Here is a 16,686-nt window from a genome sequence, read left to right as displayed (position 1 = left end):
AAGAAGAAAAAACGTCAGAATTCTGAACATTGATGAACAATGAGCTTTGGAAGTTCTGCTTAACTAAAGGGCAACTATAATGGTTTTTCGGCATTTCCCTTTTTTTTGTTTTGTAAGTTTGAACTTTTTAAAACCGATCATGTTAGGCCTCATGCACGTGGCCATACTGGGCCTGTACAGTGTGCAGTGCCTGCGTACACCATTCCTGTGACCTGCCGCCACCATGTACAGCCACCCATTAAGATGCATTAGAAAGGGCAGCTGTACACAGTTGTGCATCGAGGGTTGCGTAAAGCACCCACATACACACTGACATATGCAATGACTATCTGCGTTCAGAGCATACATTGGTGGGCATGTGAGTGCTTTTCGCAACCCTCGTTGAGCAACCGCATTCCACCACCTCTTCTAATGCATCTTGATGGGCGGCTGCAGTAGCATGTCTGTCATGTACCTGGTCAGAGGCCTGAAGAGCTGAGAGGACTTCCCTTGTTCCTGAGTGCAGTGCACCCCTGAAGGTGGCGACAGGAGGTGCTGCGCCCAAAGAAGTATGGGCTGCCAGCTGTGGTAGCCTGAAGAATTGAGATGTTGACCACCTAATGAGGGCAGGACAGACCAGGATCAACTGCAGGGCAATTGTCTCTTAGGGGTTGCAGGTGGGTCTTGGCAGCAGGACAAGGCGGAAAGCAGAGTCAGGAGCCAGGCCAAGGGTTATGTGCAGAAGGTCAGTCGGGAACAGAGGCAGCTAGCAGGGTCAGGAACAAGCACAGGTAATCACGCAGCAGCGATGTCAGTAGAACAAGCCAGGGTCAAAGCCAGGAGTGGAGACAAGACAGGTCCAAAGGCAAGCCGGGTCGGTATCAGGAAATAAAAATAACAGCATACACAGGAGCACAGGAACACAGGGGGCTGATAATCATCCAGCAAACAATGAGCAGGGCTTTCATCTTTATAAAGGCCAGTAGCACCAGAAACTATTGCATCCTGCGTGTGCCAGTGCACCTTGCGTGCGCCAATGCTCCCAGGAGCGTGCATAGTGCGGCCATGCTGAGTATTGGCAAAAGTGCTAGTTCTTCTCTGGTTAAGTGCATGGCAATGTCATTGGACAGGTTCTGCACACTGTTCAGCCATGTGAATGAAGCCTATATCTGTTTTTAAATATATTCATACAATCTTTGTTTTACAAATTAATATTTAGTTCATGACAAAGGATTCCCAGAGCACTAGTGGTTAGCTGACGTGACAGCACAACAATAGCTGCTTGTCTTCAGGCTCATTTTGTTTTTTTTTAAATCTTCACCGTCTGATGATTTTAATTTATAGTCTGATGGTTTTAACCTTTTGAGAATGTGGGAGGAGATGGCCCCTTAAGGCTATGGACATATTTTTAGCTCTTTAGGGCTTGTGCGCACCTGTGTTAATCTGCACAGAACAATGCAGAGTTGAAGCAAAGGGCGCATAGAAAACCGCTGTTTTCTATGTGCCCTGTTCACACCACCACACTGCATTAAAATGGGTCGTGATGCATTATGTAAAAATGCTGCATTTTTTCACAATGCACATCACATCTTGTCAGCGCATCTCAACCCAGGTCCACCATGGTGCATATGCAATGAAATGTAGTTTTGTGACATTTTGATAAAGTTAAAAAAAAAAAGAAGAAAGGAAAAAATTAGTGCCTTGCATTGTAATTTGGATGTGTACTGAGGAACACCTGGTACAAAAATTCATGTCACGTGAAGGACTTTTGAAACATTTATTGGTTAAGACCATTAAATACAGCCACATGTTTGGGTGCTAAAAACCTTTCCCTTCTTCAGGGCTTAAGCATTAAATGTTCATAAAATCATGACAGAATGCAATAAGGGACCTATGTTAAGGCTTGATAGAGTCTAAAGTCTCATGATGGCACTTAAGGCAGGACTTTTGTACCAGGTGTTTGGAAGTACACATCTAAGATAACAGTAGAAATAATCATGGCTCTTCTATTTAAACAATGTTTGTTTTATCCAGATTCCAGCTGTAAGGCCAGTCTAGTCCAGGGGTTCTCAACCTTTTCGAGACCAGGGCTTAAAGGACTCTGCAGCAGACTTGGTGGCCCTGCAGGGGATGAGGTTTCTTGAGGGAACTGGGGACAACTGTAGGGGATGGAGGTCTCTCCAGAAGGCTGATGGTTTTGCTGGGGAGATGTGGGAGACTGGAGGGGTTGGACGACTCTGCTGGACACCGTTGGGAGCACTACAGTGAGGAAAAAAAAGTATTTGTCCCCTGCTGATTTTGCATGTTTGCCACTGACAAAGAAATCATCAGTCTATAATTTTAATGGTAGGTTTATTTTACCAGTGAGACACAGAATAACAACAAAAATATCCAGAAATGCGCATTTCAAAAAAGTTATAGATTGATTTGCATTTTAATGAGTGAAATAAGTATATGACTTAGTACTTGGTGGCAAAACCCTTGTTGGCAATCAGAGGTCAGACGTTTCTTGTAGTTGGCCACCAGCTTTGCACACATCTCAAGAGGGATTTTGTCCCACTCCTTTTTGCAGATCCTCTCCAAGTCCTTAAGGTTTCGAGGCTGATGTTTGGTAACTCGAACCTTCAGCTCCCTCCACAGTTTTTCTATGGGATTAAGGCCTTGAGACTGGCTAGGCTATTCCAGGACATTAATGTGCTTCTTCTTGAGCCACTCCTTTGTTGCCTTGGCCATGTATTTTGGGTCATTGTCATGCTGGAATACCTATCCATGACCCATTTTCAATGCCCTGGCTGAGGGAAGTAGGTTCTCACCCAAGATTTGATGGTACATGGCCCCGTCCATCGTCCCTTTGATGCGGTGAAGTTGTCCTGTCCCATTAGCAGAAAAACACCCCCAAAGCATAATGTTTCCACCTCCATGTTTGATGGTGTTCTTGGGGCCATATGCAGCATTCCTCCTCCTCCTCCAAACAGGGCAAGTTGAGTTGATGCCAAAGAGCTCGGTTTTGGTCGCATCTGACCACAGCACTTTCACCCAGTTCTCCTCTGAACCATTCAGATGTTCTTTAGCAAATTTCAGACAGGCCTGTACATGTGCTTTCTTGAGCAGGGGGACCTTGCGGGTGCTGCAGGATTTCAGTCCTTCACAGCGTAGTATGTTACCAATTGTTTTCTTGGTGACTATGGTCCCAGTTGCCTTGAGATCTTTGACAAGATTCCCCCATGTAGTTCTGGGCTGATTCTTCACCATTCTCATGATCATTGAAACTCCACTAGGTGAGATCTTGCATGGAGCCCCAGACTGAGGGAGATTGACAGTTATTTTGTGTTTCTTCCATTTCTGAATAATCGCACCAACTGTTGTCACTCTCACACCAAACTGCTTGGCGATGGTCTTGTAGCCCATTCCAGCCTTGTGTAGGTCTACAATCTTGTCCCTGACATGCTTATACAGCTCTTTGGTCTTGGCCATGGTGGAGAGATTGGAATCTGATTGATTGCTTCTATGGACAGCTGTTTTTTATAAGGGTAACAAGCTGAGATTAGAAGCACTCCCTTTAGGAGAGTGCTCCTAATCTCAGCTCGTTACCTGTATAGAAGACACCCGGGAGCCAGAAATCTTGCTGATTGATAGGGGATCAAATACTTATTTCACTCATTAAAATGCAAATCAATTTATAACGTTTTTGAAATGCATTTTTCTGGATATTTTTGTTGTTCTTCTGTCTCTCACCGTTAAAATAAAATCTACCATTAAAATTATAGACTGATCATTTCTTTGTCCGTGGGCAAACGGACAAAATCAGCAGGGGATCAAATACTTTTTTCCCACACTGTATGTTGTGCTGGATGCTCTGCAGAAGGTTAGGGGCACTGTGGGGGGCTGGGGAGCACTGAGAGAGGTTGGCTGCCACTGTAGGGATCAAGGGCTTTTAGGGGGCCCAGGGGCACTCTGGGCCACTATGGGAAGTTGGGTGGCACTATGGGAGCTGAGATGCCCTGTGGGAGGTTAGGGGATCTTCAGATAGCTGAAGGCCAGGAAGAAGGGAAGAGGAAGGCCATGGCCCAGTAGTGGACCAAGGCCTGTTGTTTGAGAACCACTAATCTAATCTATCTATGAAGGAGTTAACTGGTGCCTTTTTTCTGCCCAGAAAGTGTAACTCCCTGTTCCAGAGAAGATATGCTTCCCACTCGGAATGGACGACAGCAGTAGACGTATGATTTATTAGCTAAATGTTTACTGCTAGCTTTTAGCAAATCGTACAGTAATTTTCAGTCCAGAAGGCAGGCCAGATTACAAATCTCAATCAGCCCGTGTACACGCTCTAGTAACTGTGTTTTACTACCTGCCTAATCGGTGATCCTGCAAATGTCTCTGGAACTATGATGAAATGTCTCTTTCTCAGATGTCTCCTTTATTTAATTCAGAGATGACTCTAGAGGAGGGGGCCCTACCCAACACACACTACTCCACCTTTCTGTTCAGCTTCTAAAGCAAACCAACGATGAGAAGAACACGGACGCTGCCATTGCTCGCCTTTTCTGAAAATGCTAGGTGCCTAATTGTCATACTCTCCCACCAACCCTTCTGACTTTTCCCTGTTCTCACTTTGCGTGCTTGTTTCATATCAGTGACTCTAAAGCTATTTAAACCAGTGGGTCAGTGTAAGGGTCAGGCAACTAGTATTTTCAGAAGGAGATAATTAGTTGGCAGACCTTGTATTTCTTCCTTGACAAGTTACCCTAAAGTGGTTCTAAAGCCTCAAGGTTAACACATTCTATACATTAAGGTAAAAAACCTTCTCTGCTGAAGGCTCCCCCAAGCCCCCCCCCCCCCCCCCTTACCTGTGCCCGATCCGATCCAGCGATGTATACGAGAGTAGCGGCTCTTGCCACTGTCTCGCTCCTCATTGGGCAGATTGATAGCCATTGGCTCCTGTCAATCAACTCCTGTGACTAGGGGGCAGGGCCGAGTCCTGTTGTCTGTGTGAATGGATGGAGCAGCAGGGCTCAGGAGCGAGCATGCAGGAGTGCCCCCATGGGAAGGGGCTTCCTGTGGGGGCACTGGACAGAAAGGAGGAGCCAGAAGCTTAAAGGGTGATTCCACTCAAAATATAGCCAATAAATAAAATAATAAAATATTAAAAAAATAATAAAGCATATACAATTGCTACCAGAGCCATATAGGTAGGTAAAAATTACCTTTCATTTCCAATCTGTAGCCACTGTAATTTTTTGTAAAGTGCAATGCAATGTTGATTGGCTCACTGATTTTCTCATACAAGACAAATTTTTAGGCACCTCCTGCCCTCCTACCTGCAAAAGGGATTTCAGTTTTGGTCAGATACTCCCCAAAGGTTAAATACTTCTAAAGGAAAGCAGACCTTGCAACTTTTCTCATCACAATACTGAGATTTTACCAAGTGATTATAATGAATCAGTTCCTCCCGTTCAGGATCAGTCTACAAAGGACAGGGTGGAACAAACAGCTATCTCTTCAGAGCAGCAAACCCTGCAATGTACATTGATCACCCGTAGAGGATTGTTTTTTTTCTCAACAAAAGTGGAGTTACACTTTAAAGCCCAACTCTAGAAAGAAAAAAAAAATTACCCTTGCAAGTGGGCTTTCCCACACTACATAGGTAATTGCTTGTTTTTACCAAGAGGTTGAGGAACAAGGTGCACAGACAGCCATAGACGGTTTTTGTCTCAACTAGTTGAGCAGGGACCGGCAGAGATTGGAAGCATTTATGAGCAGGCTGATTGTACCCAAGTTGATTGATCGATCAACTTGGGTACAACCAGCCTGTGGAATTTTTCATGTGATTATTGCGAGTAGCTATAGCCTCCAGCAATTATCACTGTGTGTTCTCCTGGCAGGGATGGCTCCCCCTGCCTGAAGAACACAATAGCTCCGTGAGAGGGACTTGTGGTGTGTGTGCAGGAAATAAAATCGCTCCATCTATGGCTGGCTTTAGACTCTAAAGTCACCCCCTCTCGGTAGCACTCCTGCCTCCTTCATGTACAATGCAGCGTTAATAGCTCTGCATTGTATGTGATGACACCAAGGCACCAACCACAGCCCAGAGCACTTGAGGGAGAAGAGACAACCAGAGCAATGATAAGATAAGCACAGCAGCCTGTTCATCTTCCACTAGACCTAACAAGTATTTAACCCTTACTGATGTTCGGTTAGCTCCTAAAACGAAATCAATGGGTTGCTTAATTCTGCAACGACATCTATTCCCTGCATATTGGAAACAAACATCAGCACCGCCCATAAGTCTGTGGTTCGTAAGATTACCGAGACTCACCTGAAGGAGGAACTGATGGCCTTGATTAATCATAGAGAGGAACGCTTTTTGAAAACTTGGAGTTATTGGACCCAATTCACGTGCACTGCTGAATGTATCCTAAAATCTAAAGATTAACCCAAACTCAGCTTTCCCAATTTACCAACCTGAGAGATTTAACGTCAGCTTGTGGTTAGGATGCCAGTCACTTCTCCCCACCCTTACCTTGGCTGGCCTATCAGTCTCTCTCTCTCCACCCCACCCCTTTTTTTTTTTATACTTTTTTTTACTTTTTTCCCCTTCAGGACATCTAAAATTGGTAGTTATAAACAGCCTGTCTGAATCATTCTTCAACATTGCATCTCACTCTACCTACTGTATATTAATGCCTAAAATTCAATGGATACAAGCTCTTCCACTAGCATTAGGCTCATAGTAGGCTCTCTTGTACTACCGCTGAGATAATTTATTCTCTGTTTTGTTCTCCGATCCTCACCTTCTGTGCTTTTGTACTGCTTTTGTACTGTTTTGTATTTGAATGAAATAAAATTAAATGAATAAAGAATGTTTAAAAAAATGAAATCAATGGGAATAGCTTACCCAGGTGACAATTGTATTTTACAGGAGACTGAGAGAAGCTCTAGTTATTCCTTGGACGCTTTAAACTTTGTCCAGGAGGACCATATGCTTAGGTCAAAGACCATATGAATGTCCTGATCTTGGGTTAGCTCTTAAAATTAAATCTATGGTAGTAGAAGTAGCTTATCCAGGGGACATTTTTGTTTTAGAACAAGAGACTGAGGGCAGCTCTAAGTATTCCTTAGAGCAGGAGTGTAAAACTCCATTTCATTGTAGGGCGGCACGGTGGTGTAGTGGGTAGCACTCTCGCCTAGCAGTAAGAAGGGTCGCTGGTTCGAATCCCGACCATGACACTACCTGCCTGGAGTTTGCATGTTCTCCCTGTGTCTGCGTGGGTTTCCTCCGGGTACTCCGGTTTCCTCCCACACTCCAAAGACATGCTGGTAGGTTAATTGGCTCCTGTCTAAATTGTCCCTAGTATAGGTATGAATGTGAGTTAGGGACCTTAGATTGTAAGCTCCTTGAGGGTATAGGGACTGATGTGAATGTATAATATATATGTAAAGCGCTGCGTAAATTGACGGCGCTATATAAGTACCTGAAATAAATAAAAATAAAATAAATTTCATTGCAGGCCGCATCAGCATTATGGTTGCCCTCAATAGGGCTGGTCGTATGTTTAATACCAGATGTTCAGAGCACATCAAATGCCAAGACTCCTTCACCCTCACAAGTCAGGAGTCCTCTACCTTCTCTTACATTAGATTGCACCCCCTTACCTTGTGTTGCTGCCGGGAAGAAGCTGGGGATGGGAAGCAGAAGAAAGTTCAGGGACCAGAGGAGGGTTAGAGTCAGCTGCCGGAGTCTGCTGGATGTTGAAAAGGCAGAGATAAGTGGGTGCTGTGGATGCACAGAGAGGTGCAGGATCTGTAGGAAAAGTTCTGCCCCCCCCTCGTCCCAGAAGATGGCAACAGAGGAATGAACCCCTCTGCGGCTGCACGGAGAAGCGCAGGAGCTGGTGGAGCAGTTCTGTCCTCCTCTGCGCTGGCAACTGCAGGGACAAGGTAGGGGCTGAGATGCGGGGGGGGGGGTGTGAGGGCCACATGAAATGGCTGGGGCAGATGGGATTCGGCCCATGGGTCCTGTGTTTGACACATGTGCCTTAGAGGCTTTAAACTTTGTCCAGGGGGACCATATGCTTAGGTCAAGAGCCATATGAATCTGCTGACCTTAGGTTAGCTCTTAAAATGAAATCTAACTTATCTGGTTGACAAGTGTGTTTTAGAACAGGAGATTGAGGTGAGCTCTGTGTATTCCTTGGAGGCTTTAAACTTTTTCCAGGAGGACCATATACCTAGGTCAAGGGCTGTATGACTGCACTGATCTTGGGTTAGCTCTTCAATGAGCATAGTTTGGTCTGTTGTACAAACTTTTGATGGGTCCATCCGTGCATATATTTAAATTGGGTATTTAGCCGTTTGCCTGGAGTTAAGGAGCCTTTTGATAAGCCCAGACTAGCAGAAGGCAGCTGTCTTTTAAATAAATGGCAAATGCTGCAATGGAAAAAGGTCAATTGATACATTTTTTAGAACCAACAAAAAAGGTGCACATGGAAGGGGCAGTTATGAGTACCCGGTAATGCCAGTGCACAAACAGAAGGTCTAAAAGAGCACTTGTGTAGAAAGTTTTTACATTCTGAGAATCCTTGAGACATCTGTTGTATGAGAGATCCACGCCAAGGCATTATCTTCTCCGTTACACTCTGACCATTCATGGTGGACGTTACGACCAGGACGTTAACTAACCGGAAACGGCTCCAGCTCTGCGGTATACTAAATTCGCGTCTCCGCCTTATGTTCCAGCTCTTTTGCTGCCATGTAAATCCTGAGAAATTGTTCTGGCGTAAAGATGATGAAAAGGCCAGCGACATTAGCCATCATTAGAAGAGAAATCATGTATTCCTCGCAGCCGAGATGCACATAATTAGAAAATAGAAAAAGGTCAGATCTTGCCATTATCAACTCAATCAGCCGCAGAGTGCCACGCAGTCAATTAATTCAGCATCTGTGTTTTTTACAATCCTGTGCACGTCTTTCCGTGGCCTGTAACTCTTCAGGGGGACAGATATACTGCTCGGCCAGGCAGGGACGTAAATGGGAGCTGAACAAATGATCTGAGCTAATTGAGAGATTTATGTCACCCGGCCTGCCTGTACCCCATAGCTGCCTCTTTCTGTCTGCAAACCTTTACACAAAATTTCCGCTCTGAATAGAAAATGTACAGCGGTGCCGTGATCTCCAATAAACCGTACCTTTTGTTGTTTACACGCTTAAATATATAACATTGTGTGGCATCTTAGTAGGGGAACCTGTACTTTTTAATCTATTAAAATACAAGTTCCATCACATTTGTTTGGTGTCCATTGAGACAGCTCCCTCGTTTCTCCTTCAGTAGAGCATAACTCCCAACTGTCCCTGATTTCGAGGGACTGTCCCAGATTTGGAACAAAGTCCCTTTGTCCCTCTTTCTTCCTCATTTGTCCCTCATTTTGGTCTGATCTATATGGTTGTATATAAAATGCACTACTTATTTAATGACTAATGGGTTAGTCACAGGATTTGGACAGGGAGGTGACTTAGCTTTGTTGTTCTGACTTTAGTAGATTAAAGTCAGGTCCTTGGTAGCTATAGTCATCTCATATAACCTAATTTACAAAATGTCACCATAGAAAATTGCCTTGAAAAATAGGTGGGGTTGGCCTAAAAAAATAAGCCAAAACTTGTGTGCCAGCAGGCTCCAGGAATACCCAGCCATATGATAATTCCATGCAGACTTCAAATGATGCTCAAAGGGGCACGTTGCATGGAGCAGGATTTACAGGCAATGTGGTGGCCACACTTACTACACTACATCTGGAAAATATTCACAGCGCTTCAATTTTCCCACATTTTGTTATGTTACAGCATTATTGCAAAATGGATTAAATTCATTACTTTCCTCAAAATTCTACAAACAATACCCCATAATGACAACGTGAAAGAAGTTTGTGTGAAATCTATGCAAATTTATTAAAAATAAAAAACGAGAAAAATCACATGTACACAAGTATTCACAGCCTTTGCTCAATACTTTGGTGAAGCTCCTTTGGCACCAATTACAGCCTCAAGTCTTTTTGAGTATGATGCTACAAGCTTGGTACACCTATTTTTGGGCAGTTTCTCCCATTCTTCATTGCAGGACCTCTCAAGCTCCATCAGGTTGGATGGGGAGCGTTGGTGCACAGCCATTTTCAGATCTCTCCAGAGATGTTCAATTGGGCTCTGGCTGGACCAGTCAAGGAAATTTACAGAGTTGTCCCGTAACCACTACTTTGTTATCTTGGCTGTGTGCTTAGGGTCGTTGTCCTGTTGGAAGGTAAACCTTCGCCCCAGTCTGAGGTCCAGAGTGCTCTGAAGCAGGTTTTCATCAAGAATGTCTCTGTACATTGCCGCATTCATCTTTCCCTCTATCCCGACTAGTTTCCCAGTTCCTTCTGCTGAAAATCATCCCTACAGCATGATGCTGCCACCACCATGCTTCACTGTAGGGATGGTATTGGCCAGGTGATGCCTGGTGCCTGGTTTCCTCCAAACATGACGCTTGCCATTCAGGCCAAAGACTGCAATCTTTGTTTCATCAGACCAGAGAATTTTTTTTCTCATGGTCTGAGAGTAGTTCAGGTGCCTTTTGGCAAACTCCAGGCGTGCTGTCATGTTCTTGGTCACCTCCCTGGCTAAGGCCCGCTGCACCATTCGGTCAGTTTGGCCAGGCGGCCCACTCTAGGAAGAGTCCTGGTGGTTCCAAACTTCTCCCATTTATGGATGATGGAGGCCACTGTGCTCACTGGGATCTTTAACGCTGCAGAATTTTTCTGTACCCTTCCCCAGATCTGTGCCTCAATACAATCCTGTCTTGGAGGTCTACAGACAATTCCTTGGACTTCATGGCTTGGTCTGTGCTCTGACATCCACTTTTAACCTGGGACCTTATTTAAACAGGTGTGTGCCTTTCCAAATCATGTCCAATCAACTGAATTTACCACAGGTGGACTCCAATCAAGTTGTATAAACATCTTAAGGATGATCAGTGGAAATAGGATGCACCTGAGCTCAATTTTGAGTGTCATGGCAAAGGCTGTGAATACTTATGTACATGTGATTTTTTTCGTTTTTTTATTTTTAATACATTTGCAAAGATTTCAAACAAACTTCTTTTACGTTTTTATTATGGGGTATTGTTTGTAGAAGTTTGAGGAAAATAATGAATTTAATCCATTTTGGAATAAGGCTGTAACATAACAAAATGTGGGAAAAATGAAGCATGCACTGTAAGTAGTTATGTACCATGTATGGCTGATGAACAGTTGGTGAACTTCTCTTGAAATCCGGCAATTAGAGATCAGGTCAGAAAAGTCAGAAGTCCTTTTTTTCCATTCACTCCATCCAGGGAACACTCTACCTTTGATTTTTACCAAGCAGGGGTTTAGGGCCATTCAGAAGAAGAGAATACAATCAATCAAATGTAAGCATTGTTTGACATATTTTAATGAAGCATTGATAATGGCTGTTCTTCTCTGATAGTCTGATATACGCATGTGATGACTCATGATGTTAACCTGAATGTCTTTTCTTTCCAGATGGTGAAGGCAATCCAAGTACTTAGAATCCACCTGCTTGAACTGGAAAAGGTGAATGAATTGTGCAAGGATTTCTGCAACCGCTACATCACCTGCCTGAAAACCAAAATGCACAGCGATAATCTCCTCAGGAACGACTTAGGAGGACCCTATTCCCCAAACCAAGCATCCAACAGCCTTCACACACAGGTCAGACAACACACAGTCCTCATTCTATGTGTATCAGGGTAGATACTTTTTGTATGAAAATTGAACTGAAGGCCACAGAGACTCCAAGTCAGAACTCATCAGAAACATTCCACACAACATACCTAATGAAAATAGATTATTGGGCCCAAACATAAGATGCCATGAACTCAGCCACAGTGCAGAGCAGATTACTTCAGAAGTATGTCGCTGCCCCCTGAAGGCTAGTGGGACAGGTCAAGTAAATTGTCATTTACCCCAGGGCTGTGTCTTTGGCATGTGGTGACGGTACGAGGCAGTGGGCACCAGTCACTTTTTTGGTGATTGACAATGTTATTTTCACCATAAGTTCAAGCAGAGATGGTGACGGGCTCCAGATACCCATGACTCTATACAGACTCCAAACCCCACTCTCTGCTATACAGAACAAAGGACTTCAAGACGCAACGGGCATTCTGTAAGCTACCAGCCTCCCTGTAAGGCTGAACTTCGCAGAGCTTTCTGAGACACCTCCTGTGGCAGAGTTTCCCTCTCAGCACACTGTGTTGGGACCAGGTTCTCCCCATACAGACAGGGCCAGCTTCAGGCCTAAGCCCTAGGTCTAGTCTCTTAAGCACACAAACGCCCTTCCTTGGGAGCGGGTCTAGCAGCAGGACTGATACACTACCTCCCCCAGGGCGAGAGCCTAGGGGTAAGACACCTTCGTAAGGTAGACCCACAAATTTTTACCCTTCCCCAGCATGCACCACTCAGAAAGGTTTCCTTTAACATATGATGGTGGACTTTTCTGGATGATACAGGCTGATTCCTGCTCTCCAAAGCTTGCCTACCACTGTCCTGGGGGTTGACCTGGCAAAGAGATACATATTCATAACCCAGACCCATTGTCTCTTTCCACTCTATTACCAGCCCCCAGCATGAGGCAGACATAGACAATACAGCTGGGTATACGGAAGGCCAAGCAAAGACAGATCCTATTAATTAAACTCTTAGCTGAATACAGCCAGGCAGTACTAGCTTTTGAGAAACACTCCTGCTTAAGGCAGGATGTTTACATGAGACCACTTAAGGGCATGTGTTGATGGCAAGTGCAGCTTGCTTAGAGTATAATTTGAGATGCTTGGGAGACCATTAGAAGTTCCTTCACTGGTGCAGTTGACCTGCATTGGACTTCCTTCCAAGCTGCATCAAAATACCTTAGGCTCCTTTTGCCTCCCCATTAACTTGTATGTGGAGAAAATAGTTAATTATATGCCGCTGGCCTAAATCACTCCAAGAATTGGGGGGGGGGGGGGGGTTGCCCATTTTTTACTGTCCTGGTCTAAAAAAAAGCATCAAAGAATCTGATTGTTAGCCATGGGCAAGAAGAGCATTTTCCCTTTGGAATACTTTTTTTGGCTGGTGTTTCCACGGGGGGATGTGGCCAACAGATTTTTTTTTCCAGCCCAACTTAGCCCGTAAAGGCAGTCGATATAAAAAATAGCCTATACTGTATATAGTTGATACATAGACCACATACTGTATGTTGCACTGTTCCAAACAATAATAAAAGGTGCAATCTATGAAGTATGAGTAAATTATTTAAGTCCTCTGTGCATTAAAATTTATATATGAGTCCTTATATTCCAATATATGGACTCATATAATATTTCCACAAGTCCATATATTCCAATGTACATAAAATTCACCAATGAAAAAGTCAAAAATCAAATGCATTAAAATAAACATGCTCCCAGTGAGTTCCATCGCCATTCATAGGAATCTCAGCCTCTTACCAGAATAACAGACCCCAATTTATAGGAGGCTTGGTACACCAAGGGTTAACCCAAACACTCAGATCACACCACTCGGTATGTATCCTGCACATGGATGGATGGATGGAAGACTCAGAGCCTCAGGGATTGGTACATAAGGGGTTAATCAGAGGTTAACCAGGAAGAGAGATCACAAAGCCTCCATAGTTTAAAACTGGTAAAATATTTTATTTGTTGAGAGGGGTTTCCAGGATGGAGAAAGATCTGGGGGTCCTAGTAGAAGACAGACTGATCAAAAGCATGCAGGTTCAAGCTGCGGCTACCAAAGCCAGCAGAATATTAGCATGCATTAAAAAGGGAATTTACTCCTGAGATGAAACGTCTATTCTACCCCTTTATAAATCTCTGGTTTGGCCACATGTGGAATATTCTGTCCAGTTCTGGTCGCCAGTCCTCAAATCGGATTTGCTGGAGCTGGAGAGAGTCCAGAGAAGAGCAACTAAATTAATAAGGGGACTGGAGGACCTCAATTATGAGGAACGACTACAATTGCTAAATTAATTGTCCCTGGAGAAGAGACATTTGAGAGGAGATATGATAGTGTTATACATATATCGCAATGGTGATCCCAGCGTAAGAAAAATTTTCAGTCCTAGGGAGTGTAAGAGGACATGGGGCCACGCGATGAGATTGGAAGACAAGCGGTTTAACCTTACGCTGTGTAGGGGGTTTTTCACTGTCAAGATGTGGAACTCTCTTCCACAATCGGTGTCGATAGGAAGTATGGATAGTTTTAAAAGACTCTTGGATGGGCATCTTAGCGAAAACTATATACAGGGATATGGGAAATGATTTCTCTACACACACACACACACTTACACAGGTTGAACTGGATGGACTGTTGTCTTTATTCAATCTTACCAACCATATAACTATGTAACTATTTAATCAAAGAAATGCACTCACAGGATGAGTTAAGATAAAATGCTAATAAGGACACAGAACACTCCACCAGCTGGTCAGGCATGATGACGTCAGCATAAGCCCCACCCCAACGCGTTTCATCTGCAGCGACTTTCTCCAGGTGTTTGACTTGAAGGAATGCCAAACACATTATTGAGAGTCCAAATATATTTTATTTGTTCCACAAGGGCAACAAGAAAAACTATAGGCTTCCAATGTGTTTTGGGGGCCAAAGCACCCCCCTTCATCAGGCTGCTTTACCAGGCAAGCATTGGCTGCCTAATTTTTTTTTTTTTCCTGTTGTCCTTTGTGGAGCAAATAAAAAAAAACAATTGAACTCTCAGCATGTGTTTGGTGCTCCTTTTGGCTCAACTATATATTGACCTTTCAACTTGGGTGCCCCCTATCTCTTGGAGGACCCTAGCTTTGTTAAAGAGCTGCCATGCCTAGGCCATCTGGATCGGACTAAGGCAGGCCACAGGTTGCAGGAAAGAAATTTGCATGATTGCCCAGATCAACACAAACAGTGCTGACAGGGGAATCCCTCCTGCCAAGACATTGTATTCGACCGGTGGGGGCAGGGGTAGTGGACAGTGATTATTGCTAGTGGCTATAGCAGCCACAAGCGATAATCGCAAGTAAATCCAACAGCCCGGTTTGTACCCAAGTTGATAGATCGATCAACGATTTGTTAGTGTGCCGCTCAGGCTCGATGACTGTGGGGAGTAGTGTGGGTGATGCCGCATGCACTACAGGAGTGCCCGCAAGAGATGGAGCTCGTCCCAGCTCCTTGAATCACTAGGAAGGAAGAGAGGAAGGATCCCTGGTGCCGCACATCCACGCTGTCCTGTGATAGTTATGGGAAAGACGACCTCAGCCTGGGCTCCTGCCAGGCCACGCCCCCAAACTCGGTTCCCTCACGTTTGAAACGCGTTTGGTGGAGTGAAACATGTTGGGGGTGTGGTCTGGAGAGAGCCCAGGCTGAGGTTGTCTCTCCCATAACCATCACAGGACACCGTGGATGTGTGGCACCAGGGATCCTTCCTCTCTTTTTTCTAGTGGTAGCTCGATCAACTTGGTGCATTCAGTTGCCCACACACGGTTCGAATCTCAGCCGGTTCCTGCTGAACCGGCCAAGATTCGAACCATCTATCGCTGGCCTAAGGCCTTTTTATCTACTATCCAAGGATCCAGATCTAGCGCCATGCTTCTACCTCTATTTGAGAATAAGAAGATGGGCTGGGACGTTGCACAGGAGTCAGGTGTCATATTTTTGACCAATAAGGATAATTTTTTGTGACTTTTTTTTTACCTTTTCCATTTTGGATGTATCAGCATTTAAAACTGAGGCCTAGCCGTTATTACACATCTCTGCTGGACAAACGTACACTTGACTGGCCAGCCATGCTTTCACACTGTGTCACAACAATACCCCGGCTATCTTCCCCTCGATCAGCAGTCACAAATCCAGCAGCCTTTTGTGTTGTGCGTTTTATGGGCTGCAGAGAATATTTAAATATTGTATGCGCTGGCACTGGAGATGATATCAGGAATATTTGATGCGCTCTACATGAAAAGATATATTCATTATGAGCAATTTTCTTTCATTTTCCTTTTCCTCCCAGGATCGTCTCAAAAATACAAATAAATAATGGCACAAAAAAAAAAGAAAAAAAAATCTAATTTAGACATCCTGAAATAACAGATCCACTTAATCACTGATTTTAAAAGTAGGGAGAGGGGGCTTTTTCTTCCTCTTGTTTGCTAATATCCTCTGGAAAAAGAGACTTCTTATGCCGTCTCTGCTTATTGCGCTTTCCCTTATGAGCGAAATTAGCAAGAAACTTGCATAAAGGACGACAATAATTGCTCAACGAGCATCTCGTTTGTAATTTATTAGCTTCTATTATTGCAGGTTGCCATGGCAACAACTTGCATCCCGGGCGACAAGAGAGATGTTAGATATGAAGCGGTGGGGCTGCGCGCTCGGGAAAATGGAGATGCACATTTTTATCAGTAATTCTGCTGAAAATAGGAAGTGAGAAGTTAATGAGATGTAAAGCTGTCCTGTGGCTGTTGTGAATAGATTTTTTATTTTTTTTAAATGTTGATCTAATTAGAATGCATTGGTCAGGAAACGTAATGAGGATTTAAGCTCTCGCAAAAAAAAAAAAAAAAAAAACACCTCCAGATCCTAGCAGAAAATAAATATATTATGATGGTAATGAATAGTCCATGGTTGGAAGTGGACATCC

The 16,686-nt window shown here is 44.1% G+C and overlaps 1 protein-coding gene across 4 annotated transcripts in view; it reads left to right on the top strand.

Moving 5' to 3' along the window:
• Positions 1–16,686, top strand: part of PKNOX2 (PBX/knotted 1 homeobox 2) — a 763,496-nt gene that overhangs the window by 673,311 nt on the left and 73,499 nt on the right. For all 4 annotated transcript variants that reach the window (XM_073603571.1, XM_073603573.1, XM_073603570.1 and 1 more), the window contains one exon: positions 11,529–11,717. In XM_073603571.1, coding sequence (XP_073459672.1) covers positions 11,529–11,717 — 189 coding nt within the window. The remainder of the gene's footprint in view (positions 1–11,528; positions 11,718–16,686) is intronic.

The sequence above is a fragment of the Aquarana catesbeiana genome, linkage group LG10 (assembly GCF_042186555.1).
Source record: "Aquarana catesbeiana isolate 2022-GZ linkage group LG10, ASM4218655v1, whole genome shotgun sequence".
In the NCBI taxonomy this organism is placed as follows: Eukaryota; Metazoa; Chordata; class Amphibia; order Anura; family Ranidae; genus Aquarana; species Aquarana catesbeiana.
The sequence above is the reverse complement of the archived record's forward strand: the minus strand, read 5'-3'. Positions and strand labels throughout refer to the sequence as shown.